The sequence below is a fragment of the Hippichthys cyanospilos genome, chromosome 22 (assembly GCF_059441005.1).
Source record: "Hippichthys cyanospilos isolate Australia breed blue-spotted pipefish chromosome 22, RoL_Hcya_1.0, whole genome shotgun sequence".
NCBI classification, from domain to species: Eukaryota; Metazoa; Chordata; class Actinopteri; order Syngnathiformes; family Syngnathidae; genus Hippichthys; species Hippichthys cyanospilos.
In genome coordinates this window covers 6,942,785-6,963,624 of record NC_142390.1, presented here as the reverse complement: position 1 = coordinate 6,963,624, position 20,840 = coordinate 6,942,785, and the positions used below count along the sequence as shown (strand labels likewise).

The 20,840-nt window shown below is 41.5% G+C and overlaps 2 protein-coding genes across 4 annotated transcripts; both read left to right on the top strand.

Moving 5' to 3' along the window:
* Positions 1 to 64: 64 nt before the first annotated feature.
* LOC148405689 (aldo-keto reductase family 1 member D1-like) lies at positions 65 to 3,136 on the top strand. Its single transcript, XM_088405984.1, has 9 exons — positions 65 to 399; positions 491 to 658; positions 745 to 861; positions 945 to 1,022; positions 1,708 to 1,830; positions 2,021 to 2,130; positions 2,229 to 2,394; positions 2,481 to 2,563; positions 2,641 to 3,136. Exons 1-9 carry the CDS (start codon positions 307 to 309, stop codon positions 2,681 to 2,683), a joined length of 981 nt encoding a protein of 326 aa, XP_088262110.1. The 5' UTR covers positions 65 to 306; the 3' UTR covers positions 2,684 to 3,136.
* A 278-nt stretch (positions 3,137 to 3,414) lies between these two features.
* kdm5a (lysine demethylase 5A) lies at positions 3,415 to 20,269 on the top strand. 3 transcript variants are annotated; one of them, XM_088405971.1, is made up of 29 exons: positions 3,415 to 4,184; positions 4,832 to 4,909; positions 5,163 to 5,285; positions 5,355 to 5,525; positions 5,616 to 5,750; positions 6,813 to 6,891; positions 6,974 to 7,062; positions 7,214 to 7,372; positions 7,466 to 7,585; positions 8,330 to 8,488; positions 8,599 to 8,780; positions 8,855 to 9,017; positions 9,307 to 9,426; positions 9,497 to 9,691; positions 10,738 to 10,919; positions 10,995 to 11,119; positions 11,583 to 11,733; positions 11,811 to 11,931; positions 12,019 to 12,195; positions 12,362 to 12,540; positions 12,636 to 12,774; positions 13,074 to 13,253; positions 13,335 to 13,895; positions 14,082 to 14,240; positions 14,337 to 14,465; positions 14,799 to 14,946; positions 15,023 to 15,243; positions 15,583 to 16,062; positions 19,580 to 20,269. In XM_088405971.1, exons 1-29 carry the CDS (start codon positions 4,038 to 4,040, stop codon positions 19,859 to 19,861), a joined length of 5,154 nt encoding a protein of 1,717 aa, XP_088262097.1. In that variant the 5' UTR covers positions 3,415 to 4,037; the 3' UTR covers positions 19,862 to 20,269. The 3 variants fall into 3 exon arrangements, with proteins under 3 accessions (XP_088262097.1, XP_088262096.1, XP_088262094.1); XM_088405970.1 differs by having other exon boundaries at positions 5,616 to 5,801; positions 11,814 to 11,931; XM_088405968.1 differs by having other exon boundaries at positions 5,616 to 5,801.
* The last annotated feature ends 571 nt before the right edge of the window (positions 20,270 to 20,840 follow it).

The following is a 20,840-nucleotide window of genomic DNA, read 5'->3' as shown; positions in this document are numbered from 1 at the left end:
CCGCGGCGCCTTAAAGGTACAGTGTCCATTTAAAATGCCAATTTTCATACGAGACTGCCCCCAGCATGAGATTTCGCTCAAAAGAAAAATGGATGGATGGAGTCAAATAATGGGTTACGTGACGTTGTTTTTCCACTTTCCATGTTTACATTGTCGCTCTTTGGACCTGGGTGGGGTTTTCGACTTTGGCCAAAGGGCACGCCGCACGGCGTGTCATATTTAAATTTCAGATAATTCAGAGTAGAGCATTCCGTGCAAGCCTTGCAGAGCTTGGAAAATTGTTTAATTATTTACATTTTTGCAAATATGAACTGGACAGTTGAAAGTCACGCTGTCCCTCTCTGCGACGGGAGGAGCATGCCTGTAGTAGGATTGGGTACTTACGCAGATCCGCGCACGGTAAGAAAACACCGCACCACATCTTGAAATAATTAAGAAATAACTTGAAATTGCAGCACACCACTATGGACTTACGTTTTTCCTCCCACAGACCCCCAAAGACACTGCATATAACGCTGTAAAAGTGGCGATTGAGACAGGATACAGACACATCGACGGCGCTTTGGTTTATTACAACGAACATGAGGTGGGACAAGCCATCAGGGATAAAATAGCTGATGGAACTGTCAAAAGAGAAGACATTTTTTACTGTGGAAAGGTTTGCAATACATGAGATAGAACTTTAAGTGCTCACTGAACTACGCATGGATTAACATTGTCTGTAAACAATGGATTGTTGTGCAGCTTTGGAATACCTTCCATCCGCCTGAACTGGTCCGACCTGCTCTGGAGAGAACTTTGAAGACATTACAGTTGGACTATGTCGACCTATACATTGTTGAGTTGCCCACAGCTTTTAAGGTACACTTGGATTTGATACAACAAAGTCAAGGCACACTGAATGTGATAAATATATATTCATGAATACTGATTATTTTCTGCAGCCAGGAGATAACTTCTACCCAAAAGATGAGAATGGGAAATACATTTATCACGACACAGACCTCTGTGCTACTTGGGAGGTGAGAATGACAGTGCACCCATTTTGTAAATGCAAAAGTAATACATAGTGTAATTCTCAAATGGGGTAGATGTACCTTTGGGGGTACAGGAAGACACTTCAGTAGATATGTGATATTTTAAAAGGATTTCTGCAGGTATTATCAAATTGCATATTAATGCTGTGAGAAGATCACTGCGTTGATCTTTTCAAATTAAAAGCAAATGAAATGAAACATGAACCAACGTATTGCTAAACTTTGTTACACTGATTCATTTCTAAAATATGATGTGCCTTTTTTAAAGGTCATACTAATGCACATTGTCATTAGTGACAGAATTTTTCAGCAGTTGAACCAGAAATAAAACTGATGATGTTGCAGGATTCATTTTCTGGACTTGCTGAATAAAATGTGCCTAGGGCTATCACGTCAAACAGTTCCAAAGTTTAATAAATTAGACACGGATAGAACAGCACTCTGTTTTAAGTGTTTTTTTTTTTAATCCAAAATGCTTGGGGAGGGATTACTCAGCTAATAAAATATTTCACAGGGGTTATATCAATGGAAAAAAGTTGAGAAGTGCTGTGTTAAGTAAAAATTAATAACAGGCGAGTGCATTCCTGGGAATTCCTAATAATTCCTCGATATTTGGTAGGTTTTTTTTTCCCCTCCATAATAACTGCCTTTTTTTCCCCTTCTGGCAAAGGCTTTGGAAGCTTGCAAAGATGCCGGGCTGACGAAATCTCTCGGGGTGTCCAACTTCAACAAGCGGCAGCTGGAGTTGATCCTCAACAAACCTGGACTGAAACACAAACCAGTTTCAAATCAGGTGCAGATAGTAATCAGTAAATACAAAATGATACCTGTAGAACAAGGTAGATTGCACAACCAAGTAAAACATCATATGACTAAACAAATGTAAAACTCGATGACAATGCTTGACAAACTGTGTTGGTATTAGACTAATTATGCAGACGAATGCAATGCAAAACACTCACTTGTGTAACATATCTTCTCAGGTTGAATGTCATCCCTATTACACTCAACCAAAGTTGCTGGAGTATTGCAGGCAGAAAGAAATTGTCATTGTGGGATACAGCCCATTGGGGACATGCAGAGATGGATCCTGGTATTGCAGACTATCTCAATTCAATTTTGTTTTTCTGAAAATTTGTTTTTGTTCCAAAATGGCTATGTTTGAGATGTAGACATTTCATTTCCTGACAGGGTCAATTTAACCTGCCCACCACTTTTGGAGGATGAGCTTCTGGTGTCGCTGGGTAAGAAGTACAAGAAGACCGCAGCTCAGATTGCCCTAAGATTTAATGTGCAAAGGGGAGTTGTGGTCATTCCAAAGAGCTTCAGCCCGCCTCGTATTAAGGAGAACTTCCAGGTTTGTTTTACAACTTAGTATGTATACTTTGAAATATGAAAAAATAAAAGTTTTAAGAGTAATCCTGCACTGCACCATCTGTGCAGATCTTTGACTTCTGCATTTCCGAAGAAGACATGAAGGCTATTGAGGGTCTGAACAAGAATATACGCTTTGTGGAACTCCTCATGTGAGTAAAAGCTCATCATTTTACACTTGCATTCTTTTAATTAATATAATTCATATTTTGTCTATGTTATTTAACAGGTGGGCTGACCATCCTGAGTATCCATTTCATGATGATTACTAAACAAAAATCTGAAGAAGTACCTGTTGGTTCCTTCACAATCGCATCAAATGTGCTTTGGACAACTGTATAACTCAGGGCTGTTAAAGTCATTTTAGTTCAGGGGCTGATTCTGGCCCAAGCACTGGATGTTTGACAACCTTGATCATATATTTTAAACCTATTACAATCAGCTATGTTACATTTTAGAATTTTTTTTTTGACTGCATGTCGTTTCTTTACTTTGTATTTTTGTATAACCATTCAAGCTATGTATTGTTTTTGAAGACCATGTAAAAAGTATCAATCAATAAGGTCATTTTTATGATTACCTGTATTGTTATTTTTCTTTACATTTTTCTTTGCTTCAAAAGTCAATTCAACATGTATTAATTGAAGTTTTACTCGTAATCTGATTTCACTAATGTAACCTTCTTTATATTGTTGAGTATCTTAAATAAAAACGTAAAAAATAAACATTTTAAACGCATTCGTACACGTAAATGACGACTCCGCTCCGCTATGGGGCGCTAGCACCATCGATGCGACAAAAACAGCGCCAGAAGACATTACATTAATAAAAAGTGACATCAGAAAAATAATAGTTCATTTTTTTTACATTTTGACCATGACGAGTAAAAGCACAATATGTCAAATCAACCCCGGCCGAGCGATGTTTTTAGCCACCATTAGCTGCGCAATGCTCGGTGGCTAAGCTAACTACGTTAGCCCATCTATGCTAGTTTCCTGTACGCGTCAATGAATGGCGGAGGCAAATGAAGGCTCCAGTCAACAATGTACGATAGTAAACTACCGGGAAGGAAAATTATGGATTTTAACAGTACAATCGGAATATTTTAAGTGACCGTATACTCATCGGCGTGAGTTCGCTCGATTGGAAGTGCAGCATCGCAGCGAGATCATGGGTTACACAGGTAGACACACCGAGCTAGGTTAGCACCCACGGCTAACGACTCAAGTCTGGATTGTGTTCTTTGTATTTACAACAACTTGTGCACTTCGCCTTCAAATATTGGATGAAGTTGTTCACTTGCTCCTGTTATGTATCTCTGGTGTGAGAGAAGATACGCGATGGCGTTTTGGACTGACACTGCCCTCTGTCCTCTGTAGGAGAGGCGACAAAACCCCACAAATTCAAGCTTTTTGTATAAATCCAAGCTTGAGTAACGTTAAAAATTTCTTCATTCCCATCTCTTATCCAAGACGTCATTGACGTTATTTACACCAAGGAAGATGATGGAGGAAGTTCCGCGCAAACAGGAACATTTGGATTCGGTCATGGCCTGGTGAAAACAACTCAGGAATATTTATCATAACACAAATATTCAACTTACCAAGGGGGGAAAAACATCCAAATATGTCTGCAATCGGCGAGTTTGTGCCACCTCCCGAATGTCCTGTTTTTGAGCCAAGTTGGGAGGATTTCTCGGACCCCCTTGGATTTATCAACAAGATCCGACCCATCGCAGAGAAAACTGGCATCTGCAAGATCAGACCGCCGGAGGTAAACTTATAAACATACACGTAACAACACAACAGCATGAACAAATCGAGTGATTGTTGATTATGTGATTTTTTTTCTATTCTCCTTTTCTGTCGCCGTGTTTTGGGGGAAAAAAAACAACCACTTCCCATCATTCCAATTAGAGGTCACACAAAGCTTTTGTTTTGCACACGACCATCCAAACGCCTTCATTGCATGTTACATAGCATGACTAAACTAATGAACCCCCGAAATGCTTACTAAAAGTGAAAAATAGTGAGAAATATCATTCAGGTCCTATGTATTCAGCTAGCGAATTTACGTTAGCTACGTCAACAGCATGTTGGGCCCTAGGTAGCCGCCAGACACGCCTCACTTTATTTTTTCTCGTGTTTGTAGGCCCCAAACCAACCATTAGACATTGATTTATTCCTTTAAACCTGCTATTAGTGTTTTATAAATATTTATTTATTAAATTATGGAAAAGTGGGCGGGTGATTGACAGACCACGACCCACATCAAAGTCGTAGTTTCCGCAAAACGTCGTGTTCTCCTGGCTACAAAAAAAATCGAGTTTGTTCTATAACTCGTATTGCATCGTGATTAAGCCTCTTGTTTTATCTTTATGCGTCAATTAATATTCCATGTTTTTTCCCCCGTTTTACAAGGACTGGCAGCCTCCGTTTGCGTGCGACGTACGCCACTTCCGGTTCACGCCTCGCGTACAACGATTGAATGAACTTGAGGTGAGTTTACTTCTGTTATTGCAAAAGTGTTGTGTTTGTGTTTTTTCTTTATTTTATACTATATAAGTACACTATATAAAAGATTATTAAATGTACAAACATAATTACTCCTGCTGGTATAAAACCACGCTGCATTATTATATAAGATTGTTCTTACACTATGCATGAATGCATGAGGAATATGAAGATGTTAAGAATAGGTATGTGCAACAGGGCTCTACTGTCCTTCAGAATTTTTCTTCTTTGGGTTCAGGCACTTACTCGAGTGAAGCTCAACTTCCTGGATCAAATCGCCAAATTCTGGGAGCTGCAGGGATCCAAAATTCGTTTCCCACATGTGGAGCGGAAGATCTTGGACCTGTATCAACTCAGCAAGGTGAGTCTACATCTTGGAGGATTCTTCCTGATACAATTCAACATCAGATTGTTTTCCCCACATGTTCAGGTTGTGTCATCCGAAGGTGGCTTTGTGACAGTGTGTAAAGAAAAGAGGTGGTCCAAAGTGAGCAACCGAATGGGTTTCCCACCAGGGAAAGGCACCGGCTCACTCCTGCGAGCCCACTATGAGAGGATCCTTTACCCCTACGAGCTCTTCCAGTCAGGAGCCACTTTAACTGTGAGGCCAGTCCATAAATCCTCTTTATTTTTTTTAAATATTGTTTTACAGCCTTTTGTACTTAAATCATTACATGTTGCTTTTCGTTAGGGCATTCAGCAACTATATGAGGAGGGAGACGACTGTGAGGAAATTGATGAGGGAGTTGGTGAGGAGACAGTGGAGGATGATGACCAAGAGGAAGATGAGGACAAAGACAAAGATGGAGAGGTTGACGCAGCGCAGGTGAAAGAGCACCCTTTAGCCGAAAGACGCTCAAGGCGAATTAAATCGGAGGTAGGTAGCGATAAGAATTAAACGCCAATTATAAATTGCATTGTTTTTGTGAATAATGCAACGTATTTTTAATGTAACAATTTGGATTTGCAGGCACACGTTTATTTTTAGGCAAATATCTTGCTGTTGTGAGGCATACACACGCAAGTCCTCAAATATTCACTTTTAGATGCCCATTCCTTCCCGTCCACGGGGAGGCAGTGTTGCTCTCCGTTGAACGTGAATAAGCTAAATCCCATTTCTTGTTTAAAATTAGAAATTGAATAATGTAATATGGGTCTTTTCTGCCCTTTTATAGTGTGTTTATTTAACACATGTCTGGACAGAAAATGTGTCTCTAATTTATTTCCCTCTGGCTTGTTTACATATGTTTTGATCTCGCCCAGAAAACACTCTTCTTCTACTGTCCACTGCTGCTTTAGCGGCAGCGAAGAAGAATATTAAAAGTAGAAGAACGTCTTGTCAAGAAAGGATAAGCAAAACGGAAGCAAATTTTCGTCATATGTTTATTTCAGTAAATTGTGTTAAATGAACACATTATAGAAGGTCAGCTATAGCCTCATTTTCCATTTTTCACTTTTGAACGGAAATGGGATGCACCTTGCTCGTTTTCAATGGGGTGCACCACTGCCTCCTTGCAGACGGAGGACGAACGGGTCTTTAGACGCGTGAATATCCGAGGATTTGTGTGTGTATTTCCTGCAACAATTGATATTTGTCTCAACAATGAACACAACCTCAATCCGCCAGTTCCCATTGCACATCCGACAACTCACAAGCGGAATATAGCCATTTACTAAATGCATGTAGAACATTAAAAAAACGTGCACATCGCAAATTATGCGAATCTGAATATATATGCGAATCTGAAAAATACATGATCATTGCGAATAGTTTGTGTATCTAAAAACTGGATACTTTTGTAGATCAGAAAATGTATTTGTGTGAATAATTTGCCACAAAACTTTCCCCATATAAAAAGTGTTAAACAAATCACAAAAATCTTTCTAGAGGGAAAACAAGGATCCCAAAGGCCTCAAGCTCTTTGGTACCAGTCCCAAGGTGTTGGACTTGGAAATTGTGTCGGCAGGTAAAAACATGGATTCGCCCACATTTTTTTTCCCCCATGTCAAACGCAAACATGAACATAAATCTGTTTCCCCTCACATCAGACGACGGCTACAAGAAACATCGTCACCTCAAAGCTCAAGCCTTCGCCATCAAAATGAGACCGCGCAAGGAAACTCTCGAAGTCAACTTTGTGAGTGTAGGACTGCATTGTTTTTTTTTTTTAATTCATTCACTACCATTGACGGCTATAGACAATAAGCTCCAATATGATTGACCCCCATGATTTTTTTAAGTATTTTAACTGGGCTAGTAGTGTGTGAGTTAATCTACCACTCTTCTAGATCGATCTCTACTTCTGCCTGATATGCGGACGCGGTGATGAAGAGGACCGCCTGCTGCTGTGCGATGGCTGCGACGACAGCTATCACACATTCTGTCTGATTCCACCTTTGCATGATGTGCCCAAAGGTGATTGGCGCTGCCCCAAGTGTGTCGCAGAGGTAAACCAAACGATCGGTATCATATGATCGGTTTCTCAGCTGAGTGTATATATATATTTTTTTTTTCACACATTTTTTAAATTTTCTACTCAGGAATGCAGTAAGCCAAGAGAGGCGTTTGGCTTTGAACAGGCCGTGAGGGAATACTCGCTCCAGAGCTTCGGCGAGATGGCCGACCAGTTCAAATCGGATTACTTCAACATGCCGGTCCATGTATGTAATGATTTTGGAAAAATAATCTTATTGTGATTTTTTTTTTTCTTCTTCATTTTGGACCTATGAATATCTTGTGTCATGAATTAATACGAAAGACGGTTTATCCATTTCACGTAAAGATAACTTACTTAACCCTTTGGCTTGCAGAAATATGTAATTTGCTAGGGAAAAAAAAAAAATTATATGTATATATATATATATATATATATTTTTTTTTTTTTAATTTTTTTAATTTCAGCACTCTACATTACATATATCTGCAAACCAAAGGGTTGTATATATATATATATATATATATATATATATATATATATATATATATATATATATATATATATATATATATATATATATATATATATATATATATATATATATAAATAATGTGTCAAACATTTTTACCAACTGAAGCATTTGATGCTGAAGAAAATAATAATATAATAATAATACACCTACATTAACCTGGAACATTAACACAGAGAACCAATATCATAAACTTTTTAACCTGAAGTAAAAGGATTAATGGTTTTTCCTAAACCCCATTAATCATTAATACCATTTAGAAAAAACGAATCGTCAGATCGTTAATGTGATTTGGATACAAGTTTTTCTAGGACTGTATTCACACATACACGCGTTTTTGTTTTTATTGCACATTCTATCGCAAACGAAAATGTTGTTTTTTTAATTTTAGTTTAAGTTTGTTTGGAGTTGTTTGTTAATGATAACCTCCTTTAACAGATGGTGCCCACTGAGTTGGTGGAGAAGGAATTCTGGCGCCTGGTCAGTAGTATCGAGGAAGATGTGATCGTGGAGTACGGCGCTGACATCAGCTCAAAGGACGTGGGCAGCGGGTTTCCTGTGAGAGACGGCAAGAGGAGGCTATTGGGTGATGAAGAGGTGAGACGACCGATTAAAATATGAACAGTTGCAGATAGGAGGAGGAATGAGAATCACATTTTTTCAGTGGTTTTAAGATAGTGTTGAATAGCGCACATTTTTCCTCTTAGGAGTACGCCAACTCTGGGTGGAATCTGAACAACATGCCGGTGCTGGAGCAGTCTGTGCTCACTCACATCAACGTGGACATCTCGGGCATGAAGGTGCCCTGGCTCTATGTGGGCATGTGTTTCTCCTCTTTCTGCTGGCACATTGAGGACCACTGGAGTTACTCCATCAATTTCCTCCATTGGTGAGATTGTGGACGCTCATCACTATCACCTTTTGCACAAAGTCTCAAGGCTTCTTTTTGTCTTCAAACATCAGGGGCGAGCCGAAGACCTGGTATGGGGTGCCGGCATCTGCGGCAGAACAGTTAGAAGCGGTCATGAAAAAGTTAGCCCCGGAGCTGTTTCAGTCGCAGCCGGACCTTCTTCATCAGCTTGTCACCATCATGAACCCCAACGTTCTCATGGAGCATGGTGTGCCTGTATGTGACCCCGACTCCGCGGTAGATCAATAGAGTTGTGAAAAGGTGGAAAATTGTTCTACGGTGTCCCACAAGACTCAATTTTGGGGCACTTGTATTTGCTGGAACTCAAGCCCTGGATGGCTCTGAAAGTCTTGACTTTAAATAAAAAGAAAACCGATGTTAGATCCCAGTGGCCTCCTGCTCAAGTCCACCTTGGCGCCTTATCAGTCTTTTAAATTGATCGGACAAATTGGTGTTGTCTAGTTAAAGTTGACTTGAAATTTATGTGTGCTATATTCCTTTTTAGGTGTATAGGACCAATCAGTGCGCAGGGGAGTTTGTGGTGACTTTTCCGCGGGCCTATCACAGCGGCTTCAATCAGGGCTACAATTTTGCAGAGGCTGTTAACTTCTGTACCGCTGACTGGGTAAGGCTTTCTCATTTCATTAAAAACAATAATTAGATTCTTTATTTGAATCTGGTTCTGTTCTTCCCAGTTACCCATGGGCCGGCAGTGTGTGGCCCACTACAGACGCCTTCGCCGCTACTGCGTGTTCTCTCATGACGAGTTGCTGTGTAAGATGGCCGCCGATCCGGAAAGCCTGGATGTGGAGTTGGCCGCAGCCATTGTCAAGGAGATGGGCGAAATGATGGATGAGGAGACTCAGCTCAGAAAGACTACAAAAGAAATGGTACTTATATTTGGTTCACGACTCTCTGACTTGAAAGTCAAAATTCTCTTTGAAGTCAGACTGATGGGAATAAAGTCAAAATACTGACTTGCGGAACAGTGGGTTAGATTTGGTGACATCTTGTCGCAAAAACAAAAATATTATCATGCAGATATTTTAAAGCCATAACTAGTAATTTTTCTGTAAAGTTTCAATTTTTTTTTTAAGCTTGCACATTGGAGTAATTATGGTTTTTGTTGCTCATGGTGAAGGAAATTTGACACACATAATTTAAAGCCCCGCCCCCATCATGTATGTTTGCCGATCTTCTCAAAATTTTGCTCAGTTGTGGACCTATGGCTGATAATGGAGCACGCAAAATTTGAAGTCGATCAGGTCAACCGTTTAGGAGCTATTAAGAGGAATTTGGCACCTGCAAACATCAAAAACGGTCCAAAAATGCACATAAAAAAATTCCTATCTCTGGTTCTGTACATCCTAGCATATGGCGCTCTATAACTTTTTTGTAGGTCTTTAGGTCCTATATATGCCTAAAAAATTTCATAGCACTAGGTGAAACTGGTCGTTACCCAGTTCGACTCTAGGTGGCGCTAAAAATCCATTTTTTTAGATTTTATGTATGAAAACACCAAAATACCAAATTTTACAGCAGGCCCGATGACTGTGCAAATTTTGGTGACTTTTCGTGCATGTTTAGGCCCTCAAAAACGCGATTCATTTCGGAGAATAATAATAATAACAATACTAATCTGGACAGGAACAATAGGGACCTCGCAACGGTCGCTGCTCGGGCCCTAAAAAAAGAAAATAATTTCAACATTATAAACAAATCTGTCCCATCGCAACATTTTTAATATAATTTTCGGTCTAGTAGTGGTAGTAAATTTGCCAAGTGTGGTCTCCAAGATGTCGTCATTGTTGCATTATCTTATTTCACCACTAGATGGCACTCAGTTCTACACACTTTTTAAAAATAAAAATCCTGCCAACCATTTCTTTTTCCAATTAAAGAACTGGGAAAAATGAATGGTTCTCCTTTACTGTAGGGGGTGCTGTCTTCTGAGCAAGAGGTTTTTGAGCTTGTCCCGGATGACGAGCGGCAGTGCCACAAGTGCAAGACCACCTGCTTCCTGTCGGCACTCACCTGCTCTTGTTGTCCCGATCGTCTGGTTTGTCTCCACCATGCAGCAGATCTTTGCGACTGCCCTCTCAGCAACAAGTGCCTCAGGTAAGCTCTTCATGATTTTTTGTACTTTTTTTTTATGCATCCAGAAAAGCTGAAGTCTGAAGTTTTCGTATTCAGGTATCGCTACGATTTAGAGGAGTTTCCAGCCATGTTGTATGGCGTGAAGAATCGTGCGCAGTCATATGACACTTGGGCAAAAAGGATCAATGAAGCCTTGGCTGCAGACCAGAAGAACAAGAAAGGTTTCTATTTATCTTCTCTAATTATGTTTTTGTTTGGTACGTCATGAGTGTTTTCTTTTTGTTGTTGTTGTCTTTTTATTATTTTAAATAATGGGATAGAGTTTAGGCTGGTAGGCTGGGGGGGGGGGGGGGGGGGGGGGTGATCCCAGGCAAAAGGCTTTATTTTTATCATGTGAAGTTTAATTGCAATAAAATAATAACTTTCATCTGTTTTTGTGTTTGTTTCAGGCACTTTGATGCCCTTGGTTATTTTTTTCTGTTTTAGACTAAGCTGTAACCCATATAAACGCTGTAAAAAATAACGAACAGTTGGTGATGATCTTATTTATAGTCAGCGCGTTGATTGGGGGGGAGTTTCTTTTTCCTGGGGGGGGATTGAGAAGCACTGAATTATTCGAAGTTAAGTCTGGGGAAACACTGCTATTTAGTATGTATATTTAATTGCCACATCTCTCTCACATAGATCTAATTGAGCTCAAGGTCTTGCTGGAGGATGCAGAGGATAGGAAATACCCAGAGAATTCTCTGTTCCGCCGCCTCAGAGAAATGGTGAAAGAGGCTGAGACCTGCTCCTCGGTAGCCCAGATGTTGCTCAGCCGCAAGCAGAGACACAGGTAAGGTTATGTCCATGCACTCAAGCAAGGCGACCGTCCATTGATGAAGCGCTAAGTGGTAGTTTTCCCACCCACAGCAGCCGCCTGCGTTCCGAAAGCAGTCGGAGCCGCAGCAAGCTAACTGTGGATGAGCTCAAGGCTTTTGTGGAGCAGCTCTACAGGTTGCCCTGTATCATCAGCCAGGCCAGACAAGTGAAGGTTGGTAACCGGAATTTTTATTTTTCCCCCAGATATACGTTTTTTTGTTTTTGTTTTTTGTTTTTGTTGACCTTGCACACATTTTAGGAGTTACTCGAGAATGTGGAAGACTTCCACGAGCGAGCCCAGATCGCGCTGGCGGATGAGCTGCCGGATTCCTCCAAGCTGCAGGCCCTTTTGGACCTGGGCAGCGGCCTGGACGTTGAGCTACCTGAACTTCCTCGCCTCAAACAGGAACTCCAACAGGCTCGTTGGCTCGATGAGGTTAGCCTTGAAATGCGTGATATAACAGTGCTTCTCAACACTCACTGTGACTTTGTTAGCTAGCTAGTTTCCACGTTATCAACTCCATCCTTATGACTACATTCTCTCCAATAAAAGAAGAACGTTCCGAACCCCTGTTATTTACAAGTCGGGACATCTTTTCAAGGTGCGCATCACTTTGACGGAGCCTCACCGTGTCACCCTGGAGCTGATGAAGAGGCTTATCGATTCCGGGGTGGGCCTGGCTCCGCATCACGCCGTGGAGAAGGCGATGGCTGAACTGCAGGAGATCCTCACGGTCTCTGAGAAATGGGAGGACAAGGCCCGTGCTTGCCTGCAGGCCAGGTATTGTTCTGCTATCAATTACTAACAAATCCCTTAGTGCATGCAAATAGTAAAGTGTGGCTAAGACACGCCTCCCTTTTTGTCTCCAATCACAGGCCTCGACACAGCATGGTGACATTGGAAAGTATCGTGCTGGAGGCCAGGAACATTCCAGCATACCTCCCTAATATTTTAGCTCTCCGAGAGGCTCTGCAAAAAGCTAAAGACTGGACTGCCAAGGTGGATGCTATTCAGGTATAAAATTCATTTTATGCAATTGAATATTTGCTAAGCGCAATTAATACCTTCAAAAACACAAGGAATGACCAATCACAGCTCAACTTGCAAACATCACGAGCAGTGATTGTTCATTTCATGAGCCTTGAGAATATGTGATGTTATTTGCAGTTGACAGCAAGTAGAAAAATATGTTTGGAAAGGTATTAATCTTAAATAAACCCTAATGTCAGGTTAATTTATTTGCAAAATAAGTACGCACCTGCCTGCTGAAAATGGCTAAATACGTTGACGAAGACCATCGTATCTGCACACAGAGCGGAAGTAGCTACGCTTACCTGGAGCAGCTGGAGAGCCTGTTGGCTCGGGGTCGTTCCATCCCGGTCCGTCTTGATCCGCTGGCCCAGGTGGAATCTCAGGTGGCTTCGGCACGAGCCTGGAGGGAGAGGACTGCCCGCACCTTTCTAAAAAAGAACTCCACATACACACTACTCCAGGTGAGCTATCACATCCCAGGTTAGGTTTTAAACCTTGATTGTACAGAATGACAGATTCGATGATTTGTACGGTCTTTTAAGGTTCTCAGTCCTCGCGTGGACATCGGCGTTTACAGCAACAGCAAGAGCAAGCGGAAACGAGCTAGGGAGTTGATGGAGAAGGAACGAGGGAGCCTGGACGTCGACACCTTGAGCGATCTGGACGAGAGCCTGGAGGAGGCGCGTGAGCCCTCGGCCGTGGTCGCCGCCTTCAAAGCCAAAGAGCAGAAAGAAGTGGAAGCTATCCACTCCCTGCGCGCCGCCAATCTGGCCAAAATGGCTATGGCCGACCGAATCGAGGAAGTCAAGTTCTGCCTCTGTCGGAAGACGGCCAGCGGCTTCATGCTGCAGTGTGAGCTGTGCAAGGATTGGTTCCACGGCGTGTGTGTGCCTCTGCCTAAGACGGGGACGCAGAAGAAGCTCGGCGCCGGTTGGCAGAGCAACAGCAAGGATTCCAAATTTCTGTGCCCGCTATGTCAACGTTCCAGGCGGCCGAGGTTAGAGACCATCCTGTCTCTACTGGTGTCGCTGCAGAAGCTTCCTGTCAGACTACCTGAAGGAGAGGCCCTTCAGTGTTTAACTGAGAGGGCCATGAGCTGGCAGGTAGGTGTGGGGATACTTGGTTGAAAAAAAGATTTCACAAGGGGCACATAATTGAAAAAAGCGGATTAACCGGATTAAAAAATTGCGCCTCTACTCTAAATGATGTAGTAATTTTTCCAAGCACACTACATATTTTTCAAAATCAAAAGTCATAATCGAAAATAATCGCGGCAACCTTACCACCAGGACCGGGCACGTCGAGCTCTGGCCACGGAGGAACTGTCGTCCGCCCTCGCCAAGCTATCCGTTTTAAGCCAGCGCATGGTGGAGCAAGCCGCGCGGGAGAAGACGGAGAAGATCATCAACGCAGAGCTGCAGAAAGCCGCGGCCAACCCCGACCTGCAAGTAAGACGACAGAGACTGCTCATAAAATGTTTTAGACTCCCCCTTATACTAAGACAATACTTACTTGAGATACCACTTTTTTTTTTGGTCTTGCAGGGTCATATCCAGACATTCCAGCAGTCTGGTTTTAGCAGAGCCATGTCGCCTCGCCAGTCTGTAGACTATGACGACGAGGAGACTGACTCTGACGAGGACATCCGGGAGACGTACGGTTACGACATGAAGGTAAAAGTGGACATTAAGTAGACGTTAGAAGGGTACTAAACTTATTTTGTCTTTTTCTGCGGTAAAAATCTAACAGTATGGCACTGGTTAATTTGATCACAAAATCTTTAAAAAACACATTTTGCCACTTGCTTTGAAAATGACATCACATGCACCCAGTGCTCAGATAATGACCAATCAGGGCTCAGCTTGTAAATGTCACATCACCAAACCCGGAAAAGAAGCGAGCCGTGATTGGCTAATATGAACTTTTTAATGCTGAAAATGACTAAGCAAAGTGTCCCCTTAGTCTTGGCAAAATCTTATCATTCATTCCTAACGTTACTTTTCCAGGACCCAGGGGGAATGAAGCCTTACCTCTTCTGTGACGACGAGATCCCGGTTAAGTCCGAAGAGGTGGTTAGTCACATGTGGCCGAGTGCTACGCCCTCGTTCTGCGCCGAACACGCCTACTCCTCAGCTTCCAAGTCTGTTGTACAAAGTGAGGCTTCGCTCTTTTCCATGAGCCGTTCTCAAACGAGTGCTTCCCATGACAAATAACATGATAAATGTTCCAGATGTGGGAACGCCAAGAAAGCAGCCCAGGAAGACTCCTCTGGTACCTCGCAGTCTGGAACCGCCCGTGCTGGAGCTTTCTCCACAAGCCAAGGCCCAGATGGAGGAGCTGATGATGCTGGGCGACCTGCTGGAGGTGTCCCTAGATGAGACTCAGCACATCTGGAGGATCCTGCAGGCCACGCATCCCCCCTTGGAGGAGAGATTCCTACAGGTTATGGAGGTAGGCACAGAAGGCCTTTTTTCAATGGCATGATCTTGTTTACGGAAGAAGATTAGGGCCATGGAAGAAGATCTCTTTTTCATCATGGAAATATGACTATTCTGAGTCCCAATTCTTTCTTCGAAGCCAGATCGATCTCTTATAAAGTAAAAATGTGACTTCATTTTTAGAATTATGACTTAAAGTCCGAATTCTCACTTCGTCTCACTTAAGAATCAGAATGAAGTCTGACCTTTTTCTCAGGATTCTCACATTTCAAAATATTCATTTCAGAGTCAGAATTTTCAGTTTTGTTTCATGAGGGTAACCTGGATTCACTGTATTTCTGACTTTCCGCAGCCGGATGACGGCCCAATGGAAAAGTCTCTGAAAATCAAGATCAAGGATTCCGAGAAGAAGAGGAAGCGGAAGTTAGAGCGAGCCGAGCATCATCACCACCACCACCACATTCTGATGTCCTCCGCCGGCGGGGCCGGGACACTGGGCGGCGTGCGACCTGCCAAGTCCAAAGAACTTAAAAGGGCCAGCCTGGAGCTCGGCCTCGGGGCCAAACCCAAGAAGAAGAAACTAAAACTGGGCCTGGATAAGAACCGAGAGATGAAGCAGCTGGCTAAACGTTTAGCTAAGGAGGAGAAAGAGAGGAAGCGGAAAGAAAAAGCGGCCGCCAAGGCAGAGGCCATCAGACAAGGGCTGGAGAAGAGGAAGGAGAAGAAGATTCTCGACATTCCATCTAAGTACGAGTGGTCTGGTGCCGAAGACTCCAACGACGAGAATGCCGTTTGCGCGGCCAAAAACTGCCAAAGACCGTGTAAAGACAAGGTGAGGATTTTTTTTTTCCACATCATAGGTAAGAAATACTCAGTATTCAATGCGTCAGCACATCATATTTGTTGTTGGAAGTCACATTGCACGAAAAGAGGGGAGAAAAAAAAAAAGCATTAGCGCCACATTACAGATGATTGATAGATGCATCGATGGTTGACATGTTAACAGAAGGAATATTTTACTCACGTTTACACTTAACTTTCGGACTCTCGCAGTAAGCATTTCCTTTGTTTACAATAAAATTAGATGTTACGTGAATTAACTTGAGCACTGTCACCAGTGGTTCTCAAATCGAGTGTATGTGAAGATTGAGGTATGAGATTTTAACAGGCTTTTTTATGATATGTCAGAAACACAACAGTTTTTCTTTCAAATGAAGACCAGATCGAAACAAGAATCTACTTATTGCTAAATTACAATAATATATGAATTATTGTATGCCTTTATTTTGTCCACAGATGCATGTTGTCAGTAGTGACGCAAGACAGCGTTTTGATAAAGAGATCAAAATAAAAACGGCTTCACTGAAATTTTTTTTTTACATTTCTAAAACTAAAGCTACAATTATTGCGAAAACGCTCTTCGTTTTCATTTTTGTCGATTCATATCTTACTTGAGCGTCTTCAGCTTTCATACATCCATCCGTTTTCTATCGCCGTTTATACTCACAAGGGTCTCAGGCTTGCTGGTGCCTATCCCAGCTGATTTCGGGCAAATAGGCGGGGGGGACACCCTGGACTGGTTGCCGGCCAATCACAGGGCACACAGAGACAGAAAACCATTCAGGCACCCAATCACAAATTCGCAGACTGTCCAATACATCCAATGCAAACTTCAGGAAAGCACGAGCCAGCTGGACTCGAACTCGGGTCCCTTAACTGTGATGCGGATGTGCTAACCACTCAACCACCGAGCCACCTCTTCAGCGTTTATTTACTGTATTTTCCGCACTATAAGGCGCACCTAAAAGTCTTTTTTTTTTTTTTTTTTTTTAAGATGATGGTGCGGCTTATAGTCAGGCGCGCCTTATACATGGATCAATATTGAGATTGCCTTAATTTTTTTTAAAAAGATGATGGTGCGGCTTATAATCAGGTGCGACTTATATATGGATCAATATTGAGATTGGGATCCGTAACTGGAGAATGAACTGATAAATGTGTGTTTACAGTTGAACAAGGTAGGTTATATTGACATTAATTTTTTATGCTATTGAGAGTTTAGAGTTATTACTAGAGTTATTATTGTTATTTGAGTATTACTATATTCTGATTGAAAAAGTTTTAAAATGTGTCATTAATTGAGGGTGCGCCTTATAATCCGGTGCGCCTTATACATGGGAAAAGTTTTAAAACGTGTCATTAATTGAGGGTGCGCCTTATAATCCGGTGCGCGTTATAGTGCGGAAAATACGGTATTTATTTAGGCCTTGCACTCTATCAAAACTAAAAGAAATACTAAAACTAAATCAAAAGTAACCATAACCAAAATCGAGGTTCAGATAAACGAATCACATAAAAGTTTATCAATAGCTAAATTATTGCTCTGCTCATTCTGTAATTATAAGGAAGCAATCCCATTTGACTTTCACCAACACGTTTCCCTTGTTTGTAGCGTTGTCTTTGGGTTAATCACAAACACGTTCCTGAAATGAACATCATGGAACTTTATAGTATATCAACAGCTGATTACTGCACTAGAACACCTTAAAGAGATTTACACGTAACATATTAACACGTGGCCAGCCACTAAGTTAATGGCCAGTCTGCGGCAGCCAATCAGAGCTGCCGAATTCGGTAGGCTTGCCCTACAGCCGGCATTTGATTCACACTTACTTGTGACAGTGTCACGCTGGATGACTGTAGTTGTCAAACTTGATTCCCCGGAGTCTGCGAGTTGTAGCTCGGGGGTCAGTAAGGTTACGGGTCTAAAGTACCCCCAGTATGAAATGCGCACAATATGTTTCAGCCTTCAGCGGAAATTTCAAGATGAACATGCAGTGTAATGCAGATGAAACTTGTTCAATTTTTTTTCTGTTTAATATACGCATATCTTCAGTGTCAGGTGTAATCCTGGCGCGCAGAAGAAGATTGTGGAAAGTGAAGGAAAAAAAAAGTTGCATTCTCACTTCTGTCTCAGAAGTTTCACATTATTCTGAGAATGATGAATTTCAAGTTGATAGAATTCTGTCAGAATTGTGACCTGACTTTCAAGGCGGAATTCTCATTCTAAATGTTAAAAGTGAGAATTCTGACTTTATGCTCTGAATTCTGATTTACAGTGGAGAATTCGGAAAACAAGCTGAAAACTGTTTTTGGAGCTTTAAGTCAGATGTAAGACTTCTGACTTTACGCTGAGACTTTATCCTGAGGCTCCATTCTCAGAATTCTGACAATGTCTTTAGAATAAATTAAAACATCTGAAATGTTGACACTTCTCAGACTTTAAAGCCTGGTGGGAATTCTGACCTTATTTTTTGACTTTGTTCTCAGAATTCCGACTTTATTCTCAGACTTTAAAGTCAGAATTCTGAGTCCAGGATGGTAACGTCAGGGCGCTAAAGTCAGAATTCTGTCTTTGGCGCCCCAAATATGATGTTATTGTTCTATTTCAAAATGAGAATTCTGACTGTTTCCTTTAAATAATATCAAAATTGTCAAACTGACCTCACTTAAAAGTCACAGCTAAGAATTCTGACTTTCATTATCAGGCTTTTTTCTCAGAATGTAAACTTTAAAGTCTGCGAATAAAGTCAGAATTCTGACTTTCTTCTCAGACTTTAAAGTCAGAATTCTGAGTCCAGGATGGTAAAGTCAGGGCGCTAAAGTCAGAATTCTGTCTTTGGCGCCCCAAATATGATGTTATTGTTCTATTTCAAAATGAGAATTCTGACTATTTCCTTTAAATAATATCATAATTGTTAAACTGACCTCACTTAAAAGTCACAGCTGAAAATTCTGACTTTCATTATCAGGCTTTTTTCTCAGAATTTAAACTTTAAAGTCTGAGAAGAAATTCAGAATTCTGACTTTCTTCTCAGACTTTAAAGTCAGAATTCTGAGTTCAGGATGGTAAAATCAAGGCGCTAAAGTCAGAATTCTGTCTTTGGCGCCCCAAATATGATGTTATTGTTCTATTTAAAAATGAGAATTCTGACTAATTCTTCTAAATAATATAACTGTCAAACTGACCTCCCTTAGAAGTCGCAGCTGAGAATTCTGACTTTCATTATGAGAGTTTTGTCAAATTTTCTCTTTTTTAAAGTCTGAGAATAAAGTCAGATATTTTCAAGTCAGAATTTTGGCTTCATTCTCATAATTCTGACCAATTCTCAGAAATTTGACTCAGAATTCTGAGTTTGAAGTCAGAATTCTCTTGAGTTTTTTATAAAAAAAATTGAAAATCTAAACCGCTGTCTTTATTGTGTCCACATTTCCACATCATAAGACCTAGACGGCAGCAAACAATTGATCAGCAGTCCCTTGATCGTGTTTCCTTTGGCTTTTGTTAGGTGGACTGGGTGCAGTGCGACGGCGGCTGCGACGAGTGGTTCCACCAAGTGTGCGTGGGGGTCTCGTGCGAAATGGCAGAGAACGAAGACTACATCTGCGTGGACTGCTCCCTCAAGGCCGTCGGGTCCAGGCGGGGCAGCGCCGCGGCCGAGGTGCAGGTGGCCGAGGAAACGGTGGTGATGCTGGCGACGCCGAGCCTGCTGGCGGCCGCCGGCGCCACGTGGTCTTGCGCCGCCCCCGTCCATCTACATCCAGCAGAAGAGCCTGATCAGAACAGTTAGCGCTACGGCAGGACTCACAAACCGACTTTTAACGCAGAGTCCAGGATGGCAATAGACCCTTCATAAAATAGCTTCAACCTAGAAGCGTATTTCTTTTACTTCCTGTATCATAAACCTCACCACACAAATGTTTTACAGCCTTCTTGGACCCAAGCAGAGTTTTAGCTCCAAGATCTCCTACCTTACAATAACCAATCACCAGTCAAAGACCCAACGTGTCGGTTTTAAACAAACTACTCTTCCCTCTGTGCGCCCGCTTCTGACTTGTCTGTTGACTTCTGGGTAGGTAAAAAAAAAAATGGTTGTAATGTAGTGGAATTATTTATAATGTATATAGTTTGAAAGCAATTAAAATAAAAAAAAATGTGGCTTTTTTTGTTTTCTCACCTTTTAATAAACTATTCCTAGTCAAAATTTGTTGACAGATTCTCTTGGCTTTTTCTACATAAATCATCTCGTCTTTCTAGATTGATTTCAGTTGATCTATTTTGTCTTTTGCTGAAAGGAATGTGGTGGTGGTGGAGGAGGAGGAGGGGGCGTCAACTCATAACTTAACCCTAGGTACATTCTGGTACAAACTCGCCTCAACCGCTTTTGCTGTCTTCATCTGACTGAGTCACCAGCACAATCTTCGTGCACACGGAATTTCACTTCTGTCAAAGTCCCATATTTTTCAAATCTTGTGTTTGACACCTGTGGTCTAGGCATATTTTATCCGGCAACTCCAGAAGATAGGTTGTGGAACATCACTTTTTATCACGTTTTATTATTTTTATATAGTGCATCTGGATTGAAGTTGATAATCACGATAACACAAATCAGCAATAGGTTGCTTCATCTTCCAATTAATTTGCTCTCAATTTGAAAAATATAATATGTAGACAATGCATATCTGTATAAAACAAAAGTCATACAATATTTTGCAAGGAAGTCCCTATTAGGCTATTTAGTATTAAGTTGCTTCATGTTCCAATTGATT

Coding starts and splice junctions, on each gene's coding strand:
- LOC148405689 (XM_088405984.1), top strand. CDS start 307: ATGAACTGGACAGTTGAAAGTCACGCTGTCCCTCTCTGCGACGGGAGG. Junction 400..490: donor CTTACGCAGATCCGCGCACG/GTAAGAAAACAC, acceptor TTCCTCCCACAG/ACCCCCAAAGACACTGCATA. Junction 659..744: donor ACATTTTTTACTGTGGAAAG/GTTTGCAATACA, acceptor ATTGTTGTGCAG/CTTTGGAATACCTTCCATCC.
- kdm5a (XM_088405968.1), top strand. CDS start 4,038: ATGTCTGCAATCGGCGAGTTTGTGCCACCTCCCGAATGTCCTGTTTTT. Junction 6,892..6,973: donor CTTGGAAATTGTGTCGGCAG/GTAAAAACATGG, acceptor CCCTCACATCAG/ACGACGGCTACAAGAAACAT. Junction 8,781..8,854: donor TCCATCAATTTCCTCCATTG/GTGAGATTGTGG, acceptor TTCAAACATCAG/GGGCGAGCCGAAGACCTGGT.